The sequence below is a fragment of the Indicator indicator genome, chromosome 7 (assembly GCF_027791375.1).
Source record: "Indicator indicator isolate 239-I01 chromosome 7, UM_Iind_1.1, whole genome shotgun sequence".
In the NCBI taxonomy this organism is placed as follows: Eukaryota; Metazoa; Chordata; class Aves; order Piciformes; family Indicatoridae; genus Indicator; species Indicator indicator.
The window spans coordinates 35,996,122-36,017,765 of record NC_072016.1 but is presented as its reverse complement, the minus strand read 5'-3'; the positions used below and the strand labels follow the sequence as shown (position 1 = coordinate 36,017,765).

Here is a 21,644-nt window from a genome sequence, read left to right as displayed (position 1 = left end):
AATACGTCAAAACAGGTTCCTGTTATGAAACAAACTGAATAATCCTTTTATTTGTCTAGACAATTAAATGGAAGGATTTCTGGACACTTTTGGTATAGCTTAGCAGCAAATGGTGGCTTAAAGCAAGATGAATTACCTGAGGTGCTGAGGGTCCTTCTTAGTTGCACTCTCTCTGCCTCAGTCTAATGCAGCACAGGGCTGCTATTTTCCAGCCAAAGGTTTGGCATCTCTGCCAGCATCCAGGCAGATCTTGCATTACAGCATCTGCTCGTGAGGCCATCCAGTGGCTGAGCTAGTGGTGGTTTTGTTCATGTTAAGGATCAGTAACTTCAACATTTCCTCCCTCTCCTCCAGGGCTACCAGAGTTGTTGTGAGTGTGTACAAGGCATGCTAGATCCCATGGTCAGTCTTCAAAAACTGTGGTCTGCAGAGCGTTTGACCCAGGGCTTTAAGAGGTCTGTAGGAACATAAAGTGAGCCCACAGCTAGCCCTTCACCCAAGGAGCCTCAGAATGACCCTGAGCTTTCAGAGCTACCTGTTTCATTTCTGCTGTTTTCTTTCAGTTCACACCTGGCTGATAAAGCTGCAACCTGGTTCGATGTTGCCCCACCCAAGGTGGATGCTCATGGTCCTCACATCCCATGCTCAGAGCTATTCCCTGGACAAAAGCTCTTCCTCACAAAGCAGATTCCAATATGATTAAAGCCTCTACTGCCTGTATTATTTTTCCAAAGCACAAAATGCACCTTATTCACCCTTCCTGACCTTGCAGACACACATCTTTTGTTTGCATCTCTCACCCTTTGCTCAGGCCTGGGATGGGTGACTCAGCATGGGAAGGTTTGGCCTTGAACAATCCTGCCCATACTAAAACCAACAGTAAACCCCATGCTTTCAGATTGTCCCTTTTCCTAGGATAACTCCAAAATCATTGGAGGGGTGGGGTTTGCCCACAGTCCCAGGCAAATGTGAGTTTCCTGAGGAACGTGGAGTAAATTCCCTCTGGTTTGAAAGTCACAAGGCCGATAGCACAGGCTGCATTGCTGGCTGGGCTCCAGCACGATAACCTTGTCAATGCTCAACCAGCAAATGAACAAAAGGTGTGGGTGTGGATAAATGAAAGCGAGTCCCTGCTGGCTTGTGTGATGAAATGTTGACCAACGGGTGGCTGTTCTCCAATTACCACCCCAGTAACACATCAGGGACCAGGGAAGATGGTTCACAAGAAAGTTCCTAGGAAACAGAATCATAGAATGGTCCAGGCCAGAAGGGACCTCCAAAGGTCACCTAGTCCGACCTCCCCAGTCAGCAGGGACATCCGCAACTAGATCAGGCTAGCCCAGGACCTTGTCAAGCCTCACCTTGAGTATCTCCAGGGAAGGAGCCTCAACCACCTCCCTGGGCAACCCGTTCCAGTGTTCCACCACCCTTCCAGTGAAGAACTTGTTCCTAACATCCAATCTAAATCTGCTCTTCTCCATCTTAAAGCCATTGCCCCTTGTCCTATCACTGCAGACCTTTGTAAACAGTCTCTCTCCATCCTTCTTATAGGACCCTTTCAGGTACTGGAAGGCTGCTGTTAGGTCTCCCCAGAGCCTTCTCTTCTCCAGGCTGAACACCCCCAGCTCCCAGACCCCAGAGAGAGGTCATGGTTTCAGCACTGAGACAGCCAAAAGTACAGTCCTTTCTCTAAGCTTATGTTCTGCTTTCTGTAACAAAGAGTGATAAAGCACTTTTGCTGTGCTCTCAGCTAAACATATAGAGAGGTTTGCCTATATTCTCCTTGGAATTTGAAGAGCAAGCCCAAGCCAAAAGAAAAAAAGAATATCAAAAGAACGCTTATTAGCTGTTGAATTCATAATGCAAATCATGAACAAGCCCTCCTGGACTGTGTAGAGAAAGTGGAAGCTTCATAAGCTGTTTAATGAGGTATCAGTTGAAGAGTTTCAAGAGGAGCCTGGAAGAGCTTTGCAAAGCGCATGAGAAACTATGTAAAAGCGTAGTTTTGCAGCTTCTGGGTAAGGCAGTGAGTGGGCTTACCTGCAGGGAAGTCCATCATGAGGAGAAGGAGATATTGCATGTAGTACTTACAGGTAATCATCTTGATAAAACAACACTTGGATAATGATGACTCAGAGATGGATTAATTGAAGGCTGCCTCCAAGAAATTAATGAATCAAGAAGAGGGCCTGGGCTGAGCTGGTGGAAAAAAAAAGGATCCCGAACTGGTAAATGCTGCCCTGTTAGAGAAGAGCCGGGCACAGCTGCAGCTCCAGGAATTAAGGGAACTGGAAAACCACTGCCATCATTTTAATATCTGAAAACAGGTTTTAGTGCCTGGAACACTTCTAGCTTCCAGCATAGCAGCATAAGCCAGTGCCAAGTACTCTTTGAAATCTCAGCCTCGACGTGTTGCTTATGTTTATGTCACTTAGTGTAAAGCTGAGGGCGAGCGAGAGCACTATGTGCAGAGCAGAGATGGGAGTCAGGGGTTCCTCTTTCCTACAAGGGCCAGACACTGCTCCTTGCATGCCTGAGGCTAGCAATTTTCTGAAGCACACACTGGGAAAAGGAATGCAGCAGCCCAGGGCAATGACCCTGGTTCAGCCCCTTAGGCTCATGCAGCATTTGGAGCTTGGAGTTAAGGCTCCTCTAGATGTTTCCATGCTAGAGAGCAGCCAGAGAAGAATTTCTGGAGCTCTGGATGAGATCCTGGGTGCCAACTTCTCACTGCACCAGCTGAAGTCTGGCCCTGCAAATGCCTGTCTCCTGGCATCACTCAGCAGTGACCCCTTGAGCACCAAGAGGACACGTAACTGTAATTTAAGTAAACTGAATCATGCCCAACCTACTAAATATGGCTGGTCAGGTTATCTTATATAATGTAAAATTTATTGCTATTATATAATATTTATATGAAATAAATCACATAAAGTCAAATGAATTAAAAATGTGGATAAGCCTCCAAATTATCCTCTTGCAGAGAGCAAGACCATTGGGCTAAAATAACACTGAATATATTTTGTTTCTTTCTTGCTGTAAGAGCTTGCAGGAAGCTAGGGAAGGTCCTGGAAACGAAAGGACTGCAGGAATGGTAAACCTGGCAAAGTAGCTACTCTTGCATTTAAGCTTACAAAATCCTGCTATAGCAGCATGTCCATTTCAGAGGTTATTTCAAAACAAACAGAGAAGCGGAAAACTTTCAAGTATCACTTTGCCACATCTCGTTTGATGTCAAATTGGTTGTTTAATTTTTGCTTGCAAGAGGCTCCACCTCCTCTCCAAGTTCCCTTAAAATCTGTGGAGATTTTGTCCCAGTACAGCTCCTGCCTTGCACTTCAGTGTTACACAGGCGAAGAAAAACAAGTGCCCTGTGTCCTGGTGCAGAGGATTCAGATACCTGGTGCCTTAGAAAAACCAATGCCCCAAAGAAGAAGGATTTCCACTTGAATTGATTCCTGGCTTGATACTCTCATTTATATTTTCTTTTTCCTAAAAATAATCTAAAGGAAGACATCACCTGTCATTGAGTTGGAAAACACCTTCCTCCCCTCCATCCCCGCCTTTTTTTCCCCGCTTCCTTTTTCCTTTTTTTTTCCCAGAGGGGAAAAAGAAAAAAAAAAAGCTCAAGGGGGAGAGTTTTTCTTAGCTTTTTGCTCTTCAAGTGTAGGATAAAATGCCAGGCAAGGAGGATGCCCTCAGTATCGTTCATCTCTTCCTGGAACTGCATTGCATCACTTGGAAAACAGGAGGAGAGGATATGAGACATCTCGTCCTGTCGTCTTTCTAAGGCACATGCATGGGGATTCGTAACACCAGCATCTACCGCAAGAAAACGAGCGGATGCCAGAACACTTCACTTTACCCTTAGCCAAAGGCAAAGCCACGAGCATGTTTTCCATTTTAAATGCTAGCAACACTTCACAGGCTGACCCCTTCGAGGACAGTGGCAACTGGACGGCGGTTACGCAGTTTACCCAGCCGGGATGGCAGATTGCTCTGTGGGCTATCACCTACTCCTTCATTGTTATCGCCTCCATCGTCGGCAATGTCACCGTCATCTGGATTATCCTCGCGCACAGGAGAATGAGGACTGCTACCAATTACTTCATCGTCAACTTGGCTCTTTCGGATTTGCTGATGTCCACCTTCAACACCATCTTCAACTTTATTTACGCCAGTCACAACGTCTGGTATTTTGGTGAGGAGTTCTGCAGGTTTCAGAACTGGTTCCCCATCACCGCCATGTTTGTGAGCATTTACTCCATGACAGCTGTGGCTGCAGAGAGGTAAGAGGTGAATGGAGAAAATAAGGTCCAAAAAAAAAAAAAAAATCAATCCACTGTAAGTTATAAAAAAATTACTGCAATACTTTGTGCAATTGTTCCCCCACCTGCCATATCAGGCACCTTATCAGCAAAGTGGGAGGAGTACCAGGCAAATAGACTGTGGGGTTAGGTACTAAGTCATGGCACGAAAGGACAGCTCCTCGGTCTTGTCCCTGGCCTGAATCACACCTGAATGTGTAACAAGTCAAAGTGGCTGCTATTTTATCATTCCTGTGGTATTGAGCATTAATTGTTTCTCAGTCATTCCTGCACACCCCCTTTTTTTGTAAGCCACGAGAAGGATCTCTCGTTTGGACAGAGCTGGAATGATACAAATATGCTGCAGGGTGCTGAGAGTGCCAGCATCCACACAATCCTGCTTGTGAGTTCAGCAAACCACCAGAAATAATGGGAATTGGATCAGCAGTGGCAAAGTCTTGCTCCGATAGTTCACAAGAATTACTTTTTCCAAGAGGGAGGAAAGTAATTACAGTGATGTTGTTTGACGTCTGAGGTAATTTGGTATTTTCCTAATACTCTTTTATATCTGCCAAGTCTCTTTTGCTTGAGCTGAAATTTGTGGAGTCTGACTGTGTTTACAGCTCATTGTTAAGTAGCGTGACGCTGTTTTGCTTTTTACTAGAAAGCAGCCAAAAGTCCATGGGAATTTCCTCTCTTAATGGCTACAGCATGTAAGAGGAGGTGGTTAAGCTCCCTTCTAGGCTTTCTGCCCTCCTTCCCTTCACCCTTCCTATCTTTTCTCTGCTTCTTCCACTCTGTGTGGCACTAGGAACATCACATCTGTATCTTTTTCATTCTGTGCCCCTGCCATGAATTCACAGCTAAGGTCTTTCCCCAAGTAGCCAGACCTGGTGTCCAGAAATACCTGGTGGCTTTTTATCAGGCCCTCCTGTTGACTTTGCAGTTTCCTTCAGGTTTCCTTTGCTTATCAAGCGTGTGTATCCATGGAGGGCCCCTCCAGCTCCCTCGGGAACGGAGCCAGCGTCCCTCTGGAGCCATCCAGAAGCATTGCTCCGTGAGTCATCAGGGTTGCTCGCATGACTCCCGCCCCCGCTGGCAGCTCGGTTCACCCCAGCACACCCAGGGAAGCACACGATAGACAATCCAAGCCAAATAGCTAGGAGGGGATAGGTGGCTTTGACTTGTGTGTGTCTCTCACCTGCTGACACCCACATGGGAGCTGGGGACATGGTGCAGATCGGGGCGGTGGCCCCTGTGGTCGCTGGAAGGATCACTAATAAGCACAGGGATGAGCAATGTCTTCATCAGCCTGCAGTTGCCCAGATGAAAGCAAATCCCCTTTTAAAAGCAATGGCAGCTCAGTTTGAGACTCAGATACTCTTGCTGTTCCTGGCTTTAAATCCAGGGCTGTTGGTAACTGCTATTTCATGCAAGTGGTCTGCCAAAGAAAATTAATTTTATTTAAATAAATCCATCCCAGCCTGTCCTTGTGTATCCCTACTCTCCTTCCTTGGGGACTCTTGGTGAAAGCACCTATACACCCAAAGCCTCTTTCATCACATGGCACAGATCAGAAAGAAAACTTGGCTTCTCACTGCAAACCATATTTAGCTATTCTCTGCTTAACCTTAAAATAGATCCTGACACTGTCTCCTGGAAACTCACAGCTCTCATTTATTGTTATGAGAACTTGTGTCCACTTGGGCTCCGTTGTTTAACTTTGATCAAACAATGTCTTTTTGAAGATGTTTCTGGTAAGGAAGGAGGCTAAGGAGTCATAGCTCTGTAAGTCATCCTTTCCATGGAAAAGGCCCAGGTGCTACTGCTCACTATTGGGTTTAGGGCCACTCTGTTTTCCTGCTTCAAGCTGCTCTGTCTAACCGAGCAGCTGTTTCCACCTCACACTTTCCCCAGCACTCCAGGCAGAAACTTAATATTATCAGCTCAAGTTTCACATTCCAGTTAGCAAAGCCTCCTAGGCCCTCTTCTGAAAGTGTACTGAAGTGTCCAAAATTCAGCTTGTTTTGGACAGGACAGGGATTGGAGGAAGGGTGCCAGGAGCATGCTCCTGGCATCCCAGGATGTCACGAGGAGTGGGGCACAGAGAGCTGGAGCAGCAGGGAGGCAACGGCAGCTCTGTCACACAGCAAGAGCAGCCAGATTGGAGCAGATGTGGTAACTCTCCCAGCTTGCAGGAGTTTGCCTAAAAGCACAGCTCACCTCCACCTAGAGCCCTTCGGTACCTGCAGCTTGGGCTGCTGCAGCAGCACAGCACGAAGCATTGTTTAGACCCAAGACTTGCTGTCCACCAAGAGCCACAGGTGGTCAGGTTGGTCACTTCTGTGGGCAAACATTCTGGAGAATATTCACCACTTGATTCCTGCCTAACCAGATTTGAGCAGTGTATTTGAGCCTAGGACAAGCTAAAGAAAAGCAAGGTGACATGGCAATTTTATAGCTAAATAAGGCTCTGCTGCCGTGCAGCTCTGGCTTACTTACTCTGCTGTCTGCTCATACAGTCGCTGTCTGTCCTGCAGCAGCAGCTAGGCAGAGTTCTATCCCCATGCCCTGGCCAAGAAACAACACAGATTCTGTCAGATTTGCACTAAGAAAACTAGGAGGCAATTGGCATTTTCCACTCTTACTTTGACTTTGCAACAACCACGACGAAGCGTGCAGCAAGCATGACAAGAAATGCATAATTGATTATCTACTCATTACAACGCCACACATCTCTACACAGGGAACTTAAAACCAGAGAGTGCTCTGGGCTTGCAAGTAATCTAATAGTCAGATGTGCTGTGAGGGCTCTGAGCAGGTGTGGGACCAAAGGGTCAGCCTTTCCACTGCAAGCATGCCAGCATTTATGGGCAGAGGTGGACGGCACAGTGGGGAAAATCAGTGGGGAATAATTCAGGGTAAAAGATACTCGAGACTCCAGTCTGCTGTGGTGATAATACAGGGTGTCAGAGGAGACTGAAATAATTAGGGGTTGGGGTTTTTTGGTGGAGGAATGAGAAAAGAGCACAGTATTAAACAGTGCATAACTCCAAGGCAACATGAATTGTCCACGGCACAGAATTTCAAACCAAACAAACAATGCATTTGAAAAATTAATTAGAAAAAAAAAACCCAAACAACCAAACAAAACAAAACACCCAAAAAACCCCAACCCAACAAAACAAAGCAAGCAAACAAAAACCAACAGGAAAAAAAAAGATGAGAAAAAAGCGAACACAAAAATCAAAGTAAGGAGAATACTTGTGAAGACCAAAGATCTCCTGTGGCCATATGCAGAATACATAGATCATAGAATGGTCCAGGCTGAAAGGGACCTCCAAAGGTCATCCAGTCAGCAGGGACATCCCCAATTAGATCAGGTTGGCCAGGGCCTCATCAAGTCTTACCTTGAATATCTTGAGGGAAGGGGCCTCAACCACCTCCCTGGGCAACCTGTTCCAGTGTTCCACCAACCCTCATAGTGAAGAACTTCTTCCTGATATCCAATCTAAATCTACCCTTCTCCAGTTTGAAGCCATTGCCCCCTGTTCTGTCACTGCACGCAACTGTAAACAGTCTCTCCCCATCCTTCCTGTGGGCCCCCCTCAGGTACTGGAAGGCTGCTATCAGGTTTCCCCAGAGCCTCCTCTTCTCCAGGCTGAACAACCCCAGCTCTCTCAGCCTGTCTTTGTAGCAGAAGTGGTCCAACCCCTAGACCCTCTCGTGGCCCTCCTCTGGACCCTCTCCATCAGGTCTATCTCCTTCCTAGATTGAGGGCTCCTCCTCGCACCAGAAGCAACCATCCACATGGATTTAATAAATTCTGCCCTGAGACTTGCAATCATTCTCTTCAGAAAGGATTTAGCTCCTTCTAAGTATTTATAGCCTTGGAACCTATCAGAGCATCTCCATAACTAAAACTCACTCTACCAGCCCAGGCGAGTTTTCCCCCTCACTGAATTTGTCGTAGAGTTTACCAATCCAACCGTGAAAGCATTTACCTATTTCTCTTGCAGGTACGTGGCAATAATCCATCCCTTCAAGCCCAAGCTGTCTGCTGGCAGCACCAGAGTCATCATAGGGATCATCTGGCTGGTGGCATTCGGGCTCGCCTTCCCGCAGTGCTTCTACGCCGAGATCATGACGGACAACGGGACGACCAAATGCGTCGTTGTCTGGCCTGATGATGTTGGATCCAAGCACCAGCTCACGTAAGAGGAACAAGAAAAACTTCCAATTCATGCAAAAATTAGCCTGGGAAATTCTTTTCATCTCCAAACTTTACAGGAAGTAACATTACAGGAAATACTGGGAAAGAGGATGGGAAGGGGGGAACCACGCAGCAGGGGAACATGGGGCTGGAGCAGCCCATCTAAGCTCAGTTTAAGCCAGCTGTGAAAAAGCTGCCAGGTGATCATGGCCCAGGGTGAAGAAGGTTGATGCACCATCTTCCCCTGCTTTGAAAACTGGTTATAAGATCTAGAAGACCCTAGGTAAACAGAGCTCGGTGGATTTAAGAGAAATCAGCACGAAAAGTCTCTAAAGAAGCAACAACTTTTGGTTTCAAGTATTTTGGATTTTCTCCCTCCATCAGGCAGGAAGAAACTGGTTCACCCTGGGGCTGTTTAGTCTTGAGAAGAGAATACTGAGAGGGCATCACATCAATCTGTATAAATGTCTGAGGGGTGGGTGTCAAGTGGAGAGGGCCAAGTTCTTTTCAGTGGTGCACAGTAATAAGACAAGAAACAACAGGTTCAAACTTGAACATAGAAGGTTTCACCTCAACATGAGGAGAAACCTCTTTACAGTGAGGGTGACAGAGCACTGGACCAGGCTGCCCAGAGAGGTTGTGGAGTCTCCTCTGGAGACTTTCAAAACCCACCTGGATGCATTCCTCTGCAGAGTACCCTACGTGATCCTGCTTTGGCAGGGTGCCTGGACCTGATGATCTCTTGAGGTCCCTTCCAACCCCTAACGTACTGTGATACTGTGATCTTTAATGCTGAGAAGCCATATACTTTGCTAAAAATTATACTGGTTTGTGGGTGAAAAAGGCAACAACAAAACCCCCCAAAACACTGAGGAGCATGTTTCAAACATCCTAAGGTTTTATAGACTGACTTATCTGGGCACACATCTGCACTCCCAAAAGCTCCTAACCCTGACAGCAATTTCCTCCTGCTTTACAGTCAGGTTGTTCAGCCAGATGAAACAAGCCATGCCCCTCGTTTTGGGGATGTGCTGTGATTAATCATTATTCAAAGAACGTGATACACAGAGCAGTTGGAGAGATTTATCAAGCACAACATATTTATATAGAGCAGTAATGGAAGGACTGTGGAAAAGGAACAAATTGATTAACAAGCTGGAAACAGTTTTTCTAACTAAACCCAAGTGCTAAACTTCCTGCCTCCATTCTTCACTGTGAATGCTTTTGCCCAGCTCCACACACGAGGGACATTTCTCCCTTCATGGTCTTCATCTCCAGCAGACAGCTGGATGCCTCTCCTGTGGTTAGTTATTGCCAAACTGACTGGTTTTCACCCTAATATGTGGCAAGCTCCAGGAGATCCATGTAAGTGTGGCCAAGCTCTGGTATATTCAAGCTACTGGCAGTCAGCTGTCCCCAGTCTCCAGAGTCACAGAAGAGCAAAGAGTAAAAGGTTCTCATGTTGGGTGATGTTCCTCCTAGGGCTCCTTGGTTGTTCCCCATGGCACATGCTGGGGAACACAGTGTGCTAGGCTCTTGTCAGCTGAGAAGGAAGGATAGCAGATAACCATGTATATAAAAGTGACTGCTGACTACTTCATTCAGATGAAAAGCATGAGGCTTATTTCTCCTACATCCACAGTTTGGGATGGATTGAAACAAGAGGTCCCCAATATGCCAACAAAATGTCTGTGGGCTTGAAAGGCTGGTCCTGAATAGGGCAAATAAGAGGGCAGGTTCTTTCTGGGATCCTCAGCTGAAGAGAATCATAGGATCATAGAATGGTTTGGGTTGGAAGGGACCTCCCAAAGGTCATCCAGTCCAACCCCCTCTGCAGTAAGCAGGGGCATCCTCAACTAGATGAGGTTTCCTAGAGTTCTTGTTGAGCCTCACCTAGAATATATCTCCAGGGATGGGGCCTCAACTGCCTCCCTGGGCAACCTGGTCCAGTGTTCCACTACCTCCCTTTATTCACCAGCTCACTCTGCCTGAACAGCTTCAGATTTTAACGTGTTTCAGTGGCTCTCCTAGAAATGAAACTAGAAGCAGCACTCCCCAGAAATCATCCTGAGCGATGAATCTGTTGGGACAGATGCCTGCAATACACACCATGGAGCAAAAGCCATGTGCAACCCTTCATGGGCTAGTCCAAATACTGAGAGAAAAAAAAATTACTAAGAAACCCAAAGGTTAAAAAAAAGAAACAGAGAACTGAATTCCTCCATTGACTGTTGGTCCTCCAAAACCTTCATAGTTGAGTAAAATCAGCCTTCATGACTTCTAGACTTCAGAACAAAGGAAAATCCTTTTCTGCAGGCAAAATGGGTATAATCTGATAGAAGCAAATTAAAAAAACAACCCAAACCAAATAACCAAAATAAAGGATCTTAACCACAGAGAATTTTTTTTTTTTTGGTCGTAAGTTAACTTTGTAGTAAAACTGCAAGATGAAAAGTTTCTTTTTACTATATGCTCAGGCTTAGGCTCCCATCCTCTCTTTCCCCTCCCAGGATGGGAACTCTAAAAGGGCTTTGCTGTGCTCTGCACATGGTATTAGACCTTCAAAAGAGGTTCCACACAGAGGACAATAGGTCAAGGTGGGAAACAGGCAGGGACAAGCTTGCCACGTTTTACAAATACAATAATAGGTAGTCCTTGCTCTAATATTTGCAACCACCCCAAGGAGCAAAGCCCCAATACCCATTTTGACAGCACTCTGCAAAGCTGGTGACCCTGCTTGCTAATGGGGTGAGTAACTCCAGAGCCTTGTCACACTGAGAAAGACCATTTGCACCCAGCCTTTTGGTGTCATTGCCAGCAGCTTCTGCCAGAGCCCTCCTGCCTAAGCCTCATTTTCACACTGTTTGTGTTAATCTGACAGCTGCTGAAACTGAGTGAGCAGGTTCTTCTCTCCCCATAAATGGTGGTTGCTTAAAATAATCAACCCCCCAGCATGAGGGAGCCAGCAGAAACTTATGGGGTAACATGGAAAGCTAGGAAGGAATGAGCTGAAGGAGCTGCCACTGCTCTCAGATGGAACAGTAACCAAGGAGCCTGTTGGTGAACTATAATTGTGCCTGCACACACAAACAAAACCAGCCAGCAAGCACAAATACACCAATGACTGCCACTGACTTTCTGCATGGTGGAAGCAGGCAGTGGTCCTTCCTTGCTATCTGCAGAGTCACCCCTGCTGACTTTGTGCACCCTGTTAGCAGCCAAGCTACATTTTGCTAGTCCCTGATCCAGGTTTTTCACTGCTGCCAAATTAAGCTGTTGGTGCTATTGCATTCATCAAGTTACTCTGAGGGCTGAGGGAGCTGGGGTTGCTCAGTCTGGAGAAAAAGAGGTGGAAGGGAGGTCTTATTGTTCTGTACAACTGCCTGAAGAGAAGTGGGAGTGAGAAGGGGGCAGCCTCTTCTCCTTGGTGGCAAGTGACAGGACTAGAGGAAATGGTTACAAGCTGTGCCAGAGGAGGTTCAGGCTGGATATCAGGAAGTATTTCTTCACTGAAAGGGTTATCAGACATTGGAATGGTCTGTCAAGGGCAGTGGTGGAATCACCATCCCTGGAGGTGTTTAAGCAGCATAAATGAAAACTACTCTGTAGTTTTCAGAATGTTCCTTTTCCATACCTGTGATGTAAAAGTTTGTATTTTCACAGCTACGAGTCTCCAACCTCTCCCTTTCCTGACTGCAGTGGGATAACAAAGTTCATGGCTGACCAGCACCATGGACTATAACCCCCCTGATAAAAGATAAATGATATCCTTCTGTCTGGAAAGAGCAGTGAATCCAATCCAGGGACTAAGCATCACAACACAAGACAGAGGAGCTTTTGCTATTTACAAAAGTCACTGTAATGATGTTTGTGGGCAGAGTTTCTGCTTCTTTCTGCTTTTGGGTTGAAGTTAGTGGGAGCCAAACATGTGACCAAAAGACAGTTGCTGAAAGACAGCCTTTCATTGATTATAAAAATGTGCTTGTTTTTTTTTTTTTTCAGGTATCACATTGCAGTGATTGTGTTGATTTATTTACTGCCTTTAATGGTGATGTTTGTTGCATACAGCATTATAGGAATTACTCTGTGGAGCAGTGCAGCTCCAGGCAACCACCTTAACAGAGTCTGCTACGAACACCAAGTTAATGCCAAAAAAAAGGTCAGAAGTGAAACTTAATTACCCTCAGCACACCAGCCCTGATGGCTCCAATTCCAAACCAGAGCTTGCATTTGATACAAAGTCTGGTAGAATTGGAGCTTGAAGGGTTGACAAAATATTTTGGGCCAGGGGTAAAGAGAAAAACTCTGGACAAGCTGGAGGCAGGGGGTGGGGAGGGTTTCCCTGTAACAGCAGTTACCACACTTCCCTACCACATCTCTCCGATGTAGCAGTTCCTCTGCACGAAGTCCACTTGGTGCAGTGGGAGACTTGCTCTAACTCTCTCTGTTCCCAGTTTCTACCAGGGCTGGTTTCTTTCTCAGAGCTACATACCACACTCAGTACTTTGGGAAGGCAAAACAGACCCAAAGGAGAAGCAGCACTTCCCATTTCCCCAGCAAGCCTAGAGCCCCAGGAATAACACGCTGGTTTTGTTTTCCTAGTTTGTGAAGACCATGGTGGTAGTTGTGATCATTTTTGCTGTCTGCTGGCTGCCCTATCACATCTACTTCATCCTGGGGAGTTTCAAGGAAGACATCTACCAGCAGAAGTACATTCAGCAGGTTTATCTTGCAATCTTCCTCCTTGCCATGAGCTCAACGATGTACAACCCCATCATATACTGCTGTCTGAACCAAAGGTGAGTGGCGTGCACAGAGAGAATTAAAATCTCAGCCTGAAAAAGCACAGATCTCTTGTGCTCAGAGAACTATAATCTCAGCCTGAAAAAGGACGGATCTCTGGAGGTAAGACCTGTGATTTTTCAGCTGCAGTCCATAGAACAAGCAGACAAGTTAATTTATACCCTGCCTAATCATGTCGTATTAGCCACACTCTGAGTGAGACTTTTAACTCAGCCTTTAAAAGTAAATTAAGAACAAAGCACTGGTAGCAGGTCTACGATCAGCACAGCCACGTTTGCACCTGTTTCCACAAACAATTTCCAAGGAAGGAGAGAGGAATCTGTAACTCCTGGAGCACACTGCTGACCTAATGCTGGGCTGGCTCAGCGCCCCACTCTTCCTGGGCCACCACCACACTGTCAGCACAGCTCTGAGCCCCCCACGCAGGTACCATCAGTGAGAGCAGGAGCAGCTCACGGGTGACCTGCTGAAAGTCCTGTCCCAGGCACGCTGCCAGGAAACAGCAGCTGGAGAGCGCAACCCCCTGGTGCCAAGAGATGTCTCCCTTGCTCTGCGCTGAGAGCAGCCTGCTCTCGGGCTGCTGCTGCGGCAGGAGCCGAGCATGGGGAGCTGCTCTGGCTGCCCTGCGGATCTCCATGCTAAATCCTGCCGATCCCCGTGCCAAATCTTGCCGATATCCATACCAAATCCTGCCCACTAATCTCACTGCAGGACCTCTCGCTCACCGCAGCTTTCTTCAGTCTAGCAGTGTGCTTTAAAGGGAACAGATGGCTGGTTATGGGCACATCTCCTCCAGCACCTCCAGTGTGGTTTCACTGAGACTCCACCAGCAGAACACCTAAATCCAAAGTGATGCTAGGAGGTCACTCCTTAAGAGCCTTTCAAACAGCATCCTCTCCTTATGCTCATCAAAGAGGCATTTTTGTAGCCCACTAAGCCAAATCTATATTTAACTTAAATTTCCCTTAGAAAGCAGGCAGCATCCTCCCTTAATTATTCATATTTTGTTAAAATGCTTCCAGAGGGTAAAGACACATTTTCCTCAGATGCTCTGCTTCTCACAACTGCTGGTATCAGAATGGCATCATCTACCAACCACATCAGACATCCTATTTCACTGACCTTCTATCTTTACTGAAAATGTAAGGAAATCTGATCAGTAATTCCTATTGCTCTTCCCTCCATGGTTTTACACAGTTAGCTCTTCACTCCTTTGATTTCAACACAAACTTGTCTGTGGTTATTCAGAGGTAGAGCCAAGTTACTTCATTTGTTCTTTCTCTGCACAATTTTAAAAAAAGGAAAATCATTTCACTATTTAATTTCTTTCCTTATATTTCCAGGTTTCGTTCTGGCTTCAAATTAGCCTTCCGGTGGTGTCCATGCATCAAAGCAACTGAGAAAGACAAACTTAGACTGATGTCCCCATCTCTTTACCAGACAACCCACAGGAAGTCAAGAACCACAAGTTTCAGTGCAGAAACTCAACTGAATGAGAAAGAGAAGACATCATTTATCCTCACCAGGCAAACACTTTGATTTTCTCCTCCCATTTCTGTCTCTATCCTAATATACCATTCCAAGTCCTATGGATGCCAACAGATGCCATCTGAAGAGCAATATGCTAATACTTATATCCATGTAGGTGCAAATGTTACCCAGCTATGGAGGCAATTTCTGCCCCCTCTCACACGAACACCTGCAATACAGAACAGAGAGATTTTGCCCATGAGGACAAAAAAGCAGCAAAGCAGACCTGAGGCAGTGCCAATCAGTAGGATTATCAGTTATTGTCTTCTAGATACTGACATCCTGCTTTCTGTTCCACCAAGACAGTCAAATCTGGAAAAGAGGTCACGGAGCAGAAAGGCTGCATCAGTTTGAATGAACCCTCAGGGCTGTGTGGGCAGCTATGTCCCATGGCTCAGTGGCCCCAAGGCAGGCAAGACCATGGGGCAAAGCTTGTTTGTCACAAAGACAAATACCAACACACCCAGACTGAAGAGCCTGCTCTCAAAATTTTCTGAATTCTGGGATTTTCATGCCTGTGATTTCACCAGCATTATCTCTCATCAGTTAAAAGTGAGAAACTGCTCTTTAAGACGGTGTCATTGCATGGACTTCTATAACCTCATACCAAAGTATGATGTCATTTCCCAATTAAATTTTGCCCAGATGATTTCTCCAACTTCACATAGTTCATTATGGTGCCTAATTTGGCCATTGAGGCTCTCTGAAGAGTCAGTAGCCAGGTGTGGGATGCTCACTGGCTTGATCAGGGCTCATAGATCCAACACCAATCTGTCTCCTTTACAGAATCACAGAATGTTAGAGATTGGAAGGGACCTCAAGAGATCATCAGGTCCAACCCCCTTGCCAAAAGCAGGATCACCTAAGGGTACGCTGCACAGGAATGCATCCAGGTGGGTTTGGAAAGTCTCCAGAGAAGGAGATTCCACAACCTCTCTGGGCAGCCTCACTGTAAAGAAGTTTCTCCTCATATTGAGGCGAAACCATCTAGGTTCAAGTTTGTACATCCATTGTTCCTTGTCTTATTACTGTGCACCACCCAAAAGAGCTTGGCCCCCTCCACTTGACACCTACCCCTCACTCACAGACATTGATCAGATCCCCTCTCAGTCTTCTCTTCTCAAGACTAAACAGCCCCAGGGCTCTTCTTAGTCCTAACTACGATCTCACACATTACTGTCTTTCCCCAAATACTCCCTTCATCTTCCCCTTCCAGACTTACCCTCTATTTTTCCTCATTGTTTCATTCTGAGATATGAAAATAAAGGCTGAAATATGTCCTCTTCAAAGCCTGAGCCATTATGTGCAGGCTTGCAAAACCGGAGAAGCTGAAATATAAACATCACATAGAAGTAACACAGCATTTAGTACTGGTGTGGTAAGTAGCACCTCACAATCACTTTACCCCCTTGTGGACAGATTTGTATGTAAGTATCATTGAGCCATACCTTAGCATACAAAAAGCTCCTACATCATGGAAAAGATCCAGTTAGTTGAAATATTTCCTCTGCTCTGTGAAAGCAAAACTACAAACTGTTGTGAGGCTTAAATCCCGAGGCCTGTTTCAATACAGGAGCCAGCAGATGTATTTTCCTTTCTCCCTTAATTTTTGCCTCCCTGGCTGCTGTGGAGAACAACTATCTTAGACAGAAGCCCAACAAAGGTGTCTTGTTAACAGGACAACAGAGCACAGGGCTGTGTGCCCTTCTGAACAAAAATTCAGTATTTTAAATCATTCCAGCAGGTGGTTTCCAGTCTAGATGTTATCCTGTCCAGCCCTCTAGCCAGGCTGCTCTTCCTGAGACTGCACCCACTAGGGTGATGAAGGGCAGAGGGAGAGCACCAAGATGCATTTACAGGCAGCCACCCCAAGTCTTTCTTCTGAAGGGATTCAAAACCGTTTGGGAGGGATGCTCCAGAGGGCACACATCTCTGGGATGGGACTAGCAGTTGCTCTGAGAAACTGAATCATACAATGGCTTGAGTTGGGAGGCATCCAGTTCCAACCCCCCTGCCATGGGCAGGGATACGTCTTACCAGACCAGGCTGCTCAAAGCCTCATCCAGCCTCATCTTAAAACACTTCAAGGGATGAGGTGTCCACAAGTTCTCTGGGCAACCTGTTCCAGTTTCTCACCAACCTCATCATAAAGAGCTTCTTCCTAATGTCCAATATAAATCTACATTGCTGAAGGACATGTACACTCCAAGTTCACTCTTCCATATGCATAAACTGTATCCCTCCCATGCCCTTTAACCCCCCCAGCTTTCTAATGCAGATCTTTTCAGATCAAACAGGCCTATGTTGAGCATCCCATCTTCCCCTCCATCTTCCATCCCTTCCCTAACAGCCATCCAGAGCCTATTTCAGATGTCCCAGCATCATGTTCATGCTGGCAGTGTCTCCCCTGTGCAGTTCCTGACAGGCACTGACATTTTCTGACAACTCAGGCAATCTCTTTGTCTTGTTTGGACACAGAAAGCAGAGGATGATTTCTTCAGGTTGCGAGTGAAACACTCTGTGCCCTGAAGGGCTCACACTGCAGATCCCAAGAAGCTCCTCCTCTAGAAACAGCAGCAGCTAAGAAAGCAGAGATGCTCTGAGCCCTTGTGAGATGCTGGAAGAAAAGGCATGTCAAGGCAGATGACATTACTTCCTGTGACAGATGAGGTAACAGGAACACCGTACTCCATAGCAAACACTTATTTCATATGAATACAGACATGACTCAACACCAGGCAGCAGTGAAACACCTCCAGGTCTGCCATAAACCCAACAACTGAGCAGCAATAGACTCCCTGCAGCACAGGGAAAGGAAACCACAGCAAAGGAAACCATCTGAAGCTCTCATTTTGATGGCAAAGAAACGAACAAAAAAAGCACAAAACGGGGTTCAGAAGTTCAGAAACACTTTATTTTGCCTTCTGCTATTTTCTTAAGAAAACAAAACAAAACAAAAGTCTGCTTGTTTTAAAACCCATTCAAAAGGCTTCTGAGAGAATTCCCCCCAGAGGAGTATGGAGCAGGTGACATTGTAACAGCCGTATGCAAATGGTCTTTTCCCCAGGAAATATAAGGTTTATGTGTTCATACTGCAGTAATTACAGCTTAACAATTAAGAGGACTATGATTTTATTCGCCAAGCCTAAAACCTTTAAGTAAGACATCTCAGTCATTGCTTGGGTAACACCGGAGACACTTCTTCAGACAGTTACAGCCTTGTGATTCACTTGGAACAGTTTCCTAGGGGTAAGAAGTAGTCTGGAAATGGAAACCCCACCAAGGCTCCCTTTGGAAAAGAACTGGTGTGCCTTGTGGAGCACATCACCTACAGTCCGTGAGTAGGAAAAGTCGGGCTGTTAGAAACACAAACTCACTCCCTATTTGTTATGAGCTGGATCCAATAAACAAAATGACCTATGCCAGCTTCTCCCAAAATTCAGTCACCCTGAGACCAAGTGCCACTTCCACTTCTCAGTCATACTCTATCCTGCACTGAGCCTAGCCTTCAGGTGCTGAAGAGCTCCAAATCCAGGTCGTCAGGTACGGCTCACACCACCCCTCTACAGCACTGCCGGCGGCAGGCGTAAGACTTGCAAATCTCCAAGCAATTAAAACGCAATGTGGCCCCTGTGCCCAAAAAGTTTCTCATCCTCTTCTGTCTCCTGCTTGGGGTCATAGCTCCACACCAAGGGTGTCAGACTATTCAAGCTGTAACATAAAATGTGTTATTGGAGAAGCACATACAGCTTCAGTGTACGCAAAAGAGGCTTCCATACAAAACTCCAAGAGGGGGTGTGCAAACCTGTGGTGTCTGAGCACCTGACACCGTGACTGCCAACGTTAACCCTATGCACATGGGGAGCTTACAGAACCATCAGGCTTCTGTGGGGACACAGAGGCTGCAACAGATCCATCACTGTGTATCTGGCAAAGCCTCACATAACCACATTGGATTTGGTGCAGTGGGCTGAGGTTTTCCTGTGCTGCAGGCCCCCAGGGCAGCAGATGCACCCAGGCAAACTACACGCCGCTAAGATTCGGGCGCTGTCAGCTCTGTGCCTCTGCTGAACTACATTAGGCAAAACGAGGCGTGGGGACCTGGGTGAAAGCCACACTGTTTGAATCTGCCCCCGAATGCCCGGGAATGAAAACACACACACACAAAACGCAGGCACCACTGGGATTAGGTTGCAGCTCTCCCTACACAATAGCTCTTCCCAAAGCACTAAAGCCACCAGCCAACAGCACCTCTTCCAGAAAGAACCACTAAACACCAGTTAACACACATCAAAAAAAGTTTAATATTTTCACGAGGATCACGTAACACTAGTAACTGGAGCTACTAGTGTGCAAAGTAAAAAGACTCTCTACCTTTGCAAAACCAGTTAGGCATGCAATTTTTTCAGGTAGACACACACTTAAAGCTGCAACGACTGTTTTGTGACTCACACATTACTTTTACGAACATTCACTCACAGTGCACCAAAATGCATATTGAAATGTTACCAATAGGGCAATCCAAATCTTAGGGGAGTGGAACGAGGACAAAGAGGAGTAGCCTGCAAATTTCCATCTACTTTCTGCAGGAAAAAGGCAGCAGGGAAAACCATGCAGGCAGCTCAAATTCTTTTTTTTTGGTAGAAGAGCAGGAATTAAGGACTTACTGTGTGGTCTCCCTCTTTGCAGAAAGTGTTGTGACCTTTGCCTTCCTAACTGCTTCTCAATTTCAGTAATGCAACTGGTGTGCAGATATAATAATGGCATCGACTCGACAGAGGACAGGATAGACCAAGTGTTTAAATGATCTTTGTCGTTGCTTTAGGCCTTGGAATAAGCTGGGTCTGATTTTGGCTTTGTGGTTTGTTCAGTTTAACACACCCAGAGCCTCAAAGGCAAGACCAAAATCAAACCCTTGTATGTTCCTTTCTGATCACGAGCTGTAGCTGAGTGTTTTGAGTGGCTGCTTGACAGTACTGAAGGTTAAAGCTTTGTGAGGAATCAAACACCCATTTAAGGCGAGAGACGGAAGTACACACGTCCCAGTGACACCATCAAGCTGCAGAGTCAGGAGAAGGGCAGCTGCAGCACCCTGATCTACACTAACAAGAAAAGATGGAATTTTTTTTTTGGTAAGAAATCTTAAACAGAAGAATACAGCACAGCCCATGTAGGGACCATAAATCTACCGATTTCCCAGGCCTGGAGATTTGGATTACCCCAATCACCAACCGCTTGTTTTACTATCCAGGGATTTCTTGCCAAAACTCGATGTTTTTTGTTTATTTTCACCCAGTAACACAGCACTACTCACAGAAGCAATGGGGAAATGCCAGTGGGAACCAGATCTGTGGGACAAGGGCGTTCACTTTTACCATGACAAAAACAGGCATCAGAGGAAGAGAGCGAAGTCGCACTGCCAAGTCCCACAACAGAGTTACGTGCGTGCAGGGAGCTGACACACCCCGCAACGCTTTCACAACTGCTTTGGACGAAACCACAGCAGGTGGATATGCAGGAGGGAACTGCTGTTTCCCCTTCACTAAAAGCATCAACACCCAGGTCTGATGTGGTCAGCGTGCTGACGGTGGCACCTAACAGGGGATGCTGCCAAGGACACGATTGGTACGATGTAATGGTAGCTCTCAATGCACATCACTTGGGGTCAATTTCATCTCAGACAACAACCGAGTTTTGACAGCTGCAGAAATTAGAGACTGTTGGGTTGGTTTGTTGGTTTGGTTTTTTGTGTGGGTTTTTTTTTTTTTCCCATGACCTACAGATGGGGAAGGTACCAACAAGGTGAATAAGAAACATGCAGATTGGGGTCCAGGAACAGGAGATATTATTAACAGCACACATTCTATCTTGTATCCTAGTTTTTTATGTCATTAGTTGTATTCTGGTTTTCCCCGATAAAGCAGTGAGTTCTGGGTTTTTACCAGTTCTGACTATGCAGTCGCTGCTTTATGAGAAAGTGCTCACAAGACAGAATCGGGGGCCGGGGTTGTGGAGTTCAGTTCTGCTCGGCATCGCGAAGCCTGCATCCCACCGCTGTGATGAGCGCTGCCCCTTTCCCACTGCCATCCTCTGACAGCAGGAAGGTTACGTCGCAGTTGGGTGCCAGCTCTTTGACAGTTTGGTGCATGATCCTTGAAAAGCTGGGAAAGGAAACAACAGTAGTGGGTGAGGGAGGTCCCATAGCATCTGCAGAGCTTAACACAGTACAGGCTTTTGCAGTGCCTCCTGTTTCACTGGGATAAAAACTAAAATGCTGGGTGGATTTGAAGTCTGGGAGCAGTGTGAGTTAAGCATTTGCATCCCACCCCTGTCTGTGTGGGGTTAAGCCAGGTTGCTACTACCACAGCAAAAAAGGAGAAAAAAGACCATGTGTAGTCATCTCCTTCCCACCCATAGCCCTCCATGCACACCAGAGATGGTCACTAGTCCTTTCCTCTTCCTCCTCCTCCTCCCACCAGCTCTTTCAGACTCTTGCCCTCACCGGCCACTGCCTTGCAGCAGCCCATCTCCTCTACACAATGAAGAGAAACATCCTCCAAAGAAGCACCAGCCAGTTCAGTATTGCTCTGTCATTGCCTTTGCAGAGCCAAGAGATCCTTCTCTTGTTGTGCAGCTTCCAACTCATTCGGCAAGCTGCGGCCCCTGCGGTTTATTATCATTGCCCCAAGAATGCTTCACGAGCTCTTCTCGGCCCTCTCATTGCCCTTTAGAAAGCCCTGACCACCCCTGATTTAAGACTTCTTTTCCCTGACTCTTATCATGGCAAGTAT

The 21,644-nt window shown here is 46.3% G+C and overlaps 2 protein-coding genes across 3 annotated transcripts in view; one reads left to right on the top strand and one right to left on the bottom strand.

The window, feature by feature from the left end:
* The first annotated feature begins 3,153 nt into the window (after window positions 1–3,153).
* Window positions 3,154–14,862, top strand: TACR2 (tachykinin receptor 2). Its single transcript, XM_054382727.1, is given in 6 exon segments — window positions 3,154–3,206; window positions 3,750–4,289; window positions 8,327–8,521; window positions 12,523–12,679; window positions 13,123–13,319; window positions 14,667–14,862. Coding segments are annotated over 6 exon segments (1,338 nt in total).
* Window positions 14,863–20,820: 5,958 nt separating this feature from the next.
* HK1 (hexokinase 1) overlaps window positions 20,821–21,644 on the bottom strand; it is a 43,274-nt gene continuing 42,450 nt past the window's right edge. For both annotated transcript variants that reach the window (XM_054382187.1, XM_054382188.1), the window contains one exon: window positions 20,821–21,014. In XM_054382187.1, the coding sequence (XP_054238162.1) occupies window positions 20,870–21,014 (145 nt within the window). In that variant the 3' untranslated portion in view covers window positions 20,821–20,869. The remainder of the gene's footprint in view (window positions 21,015–21,644) is intronic.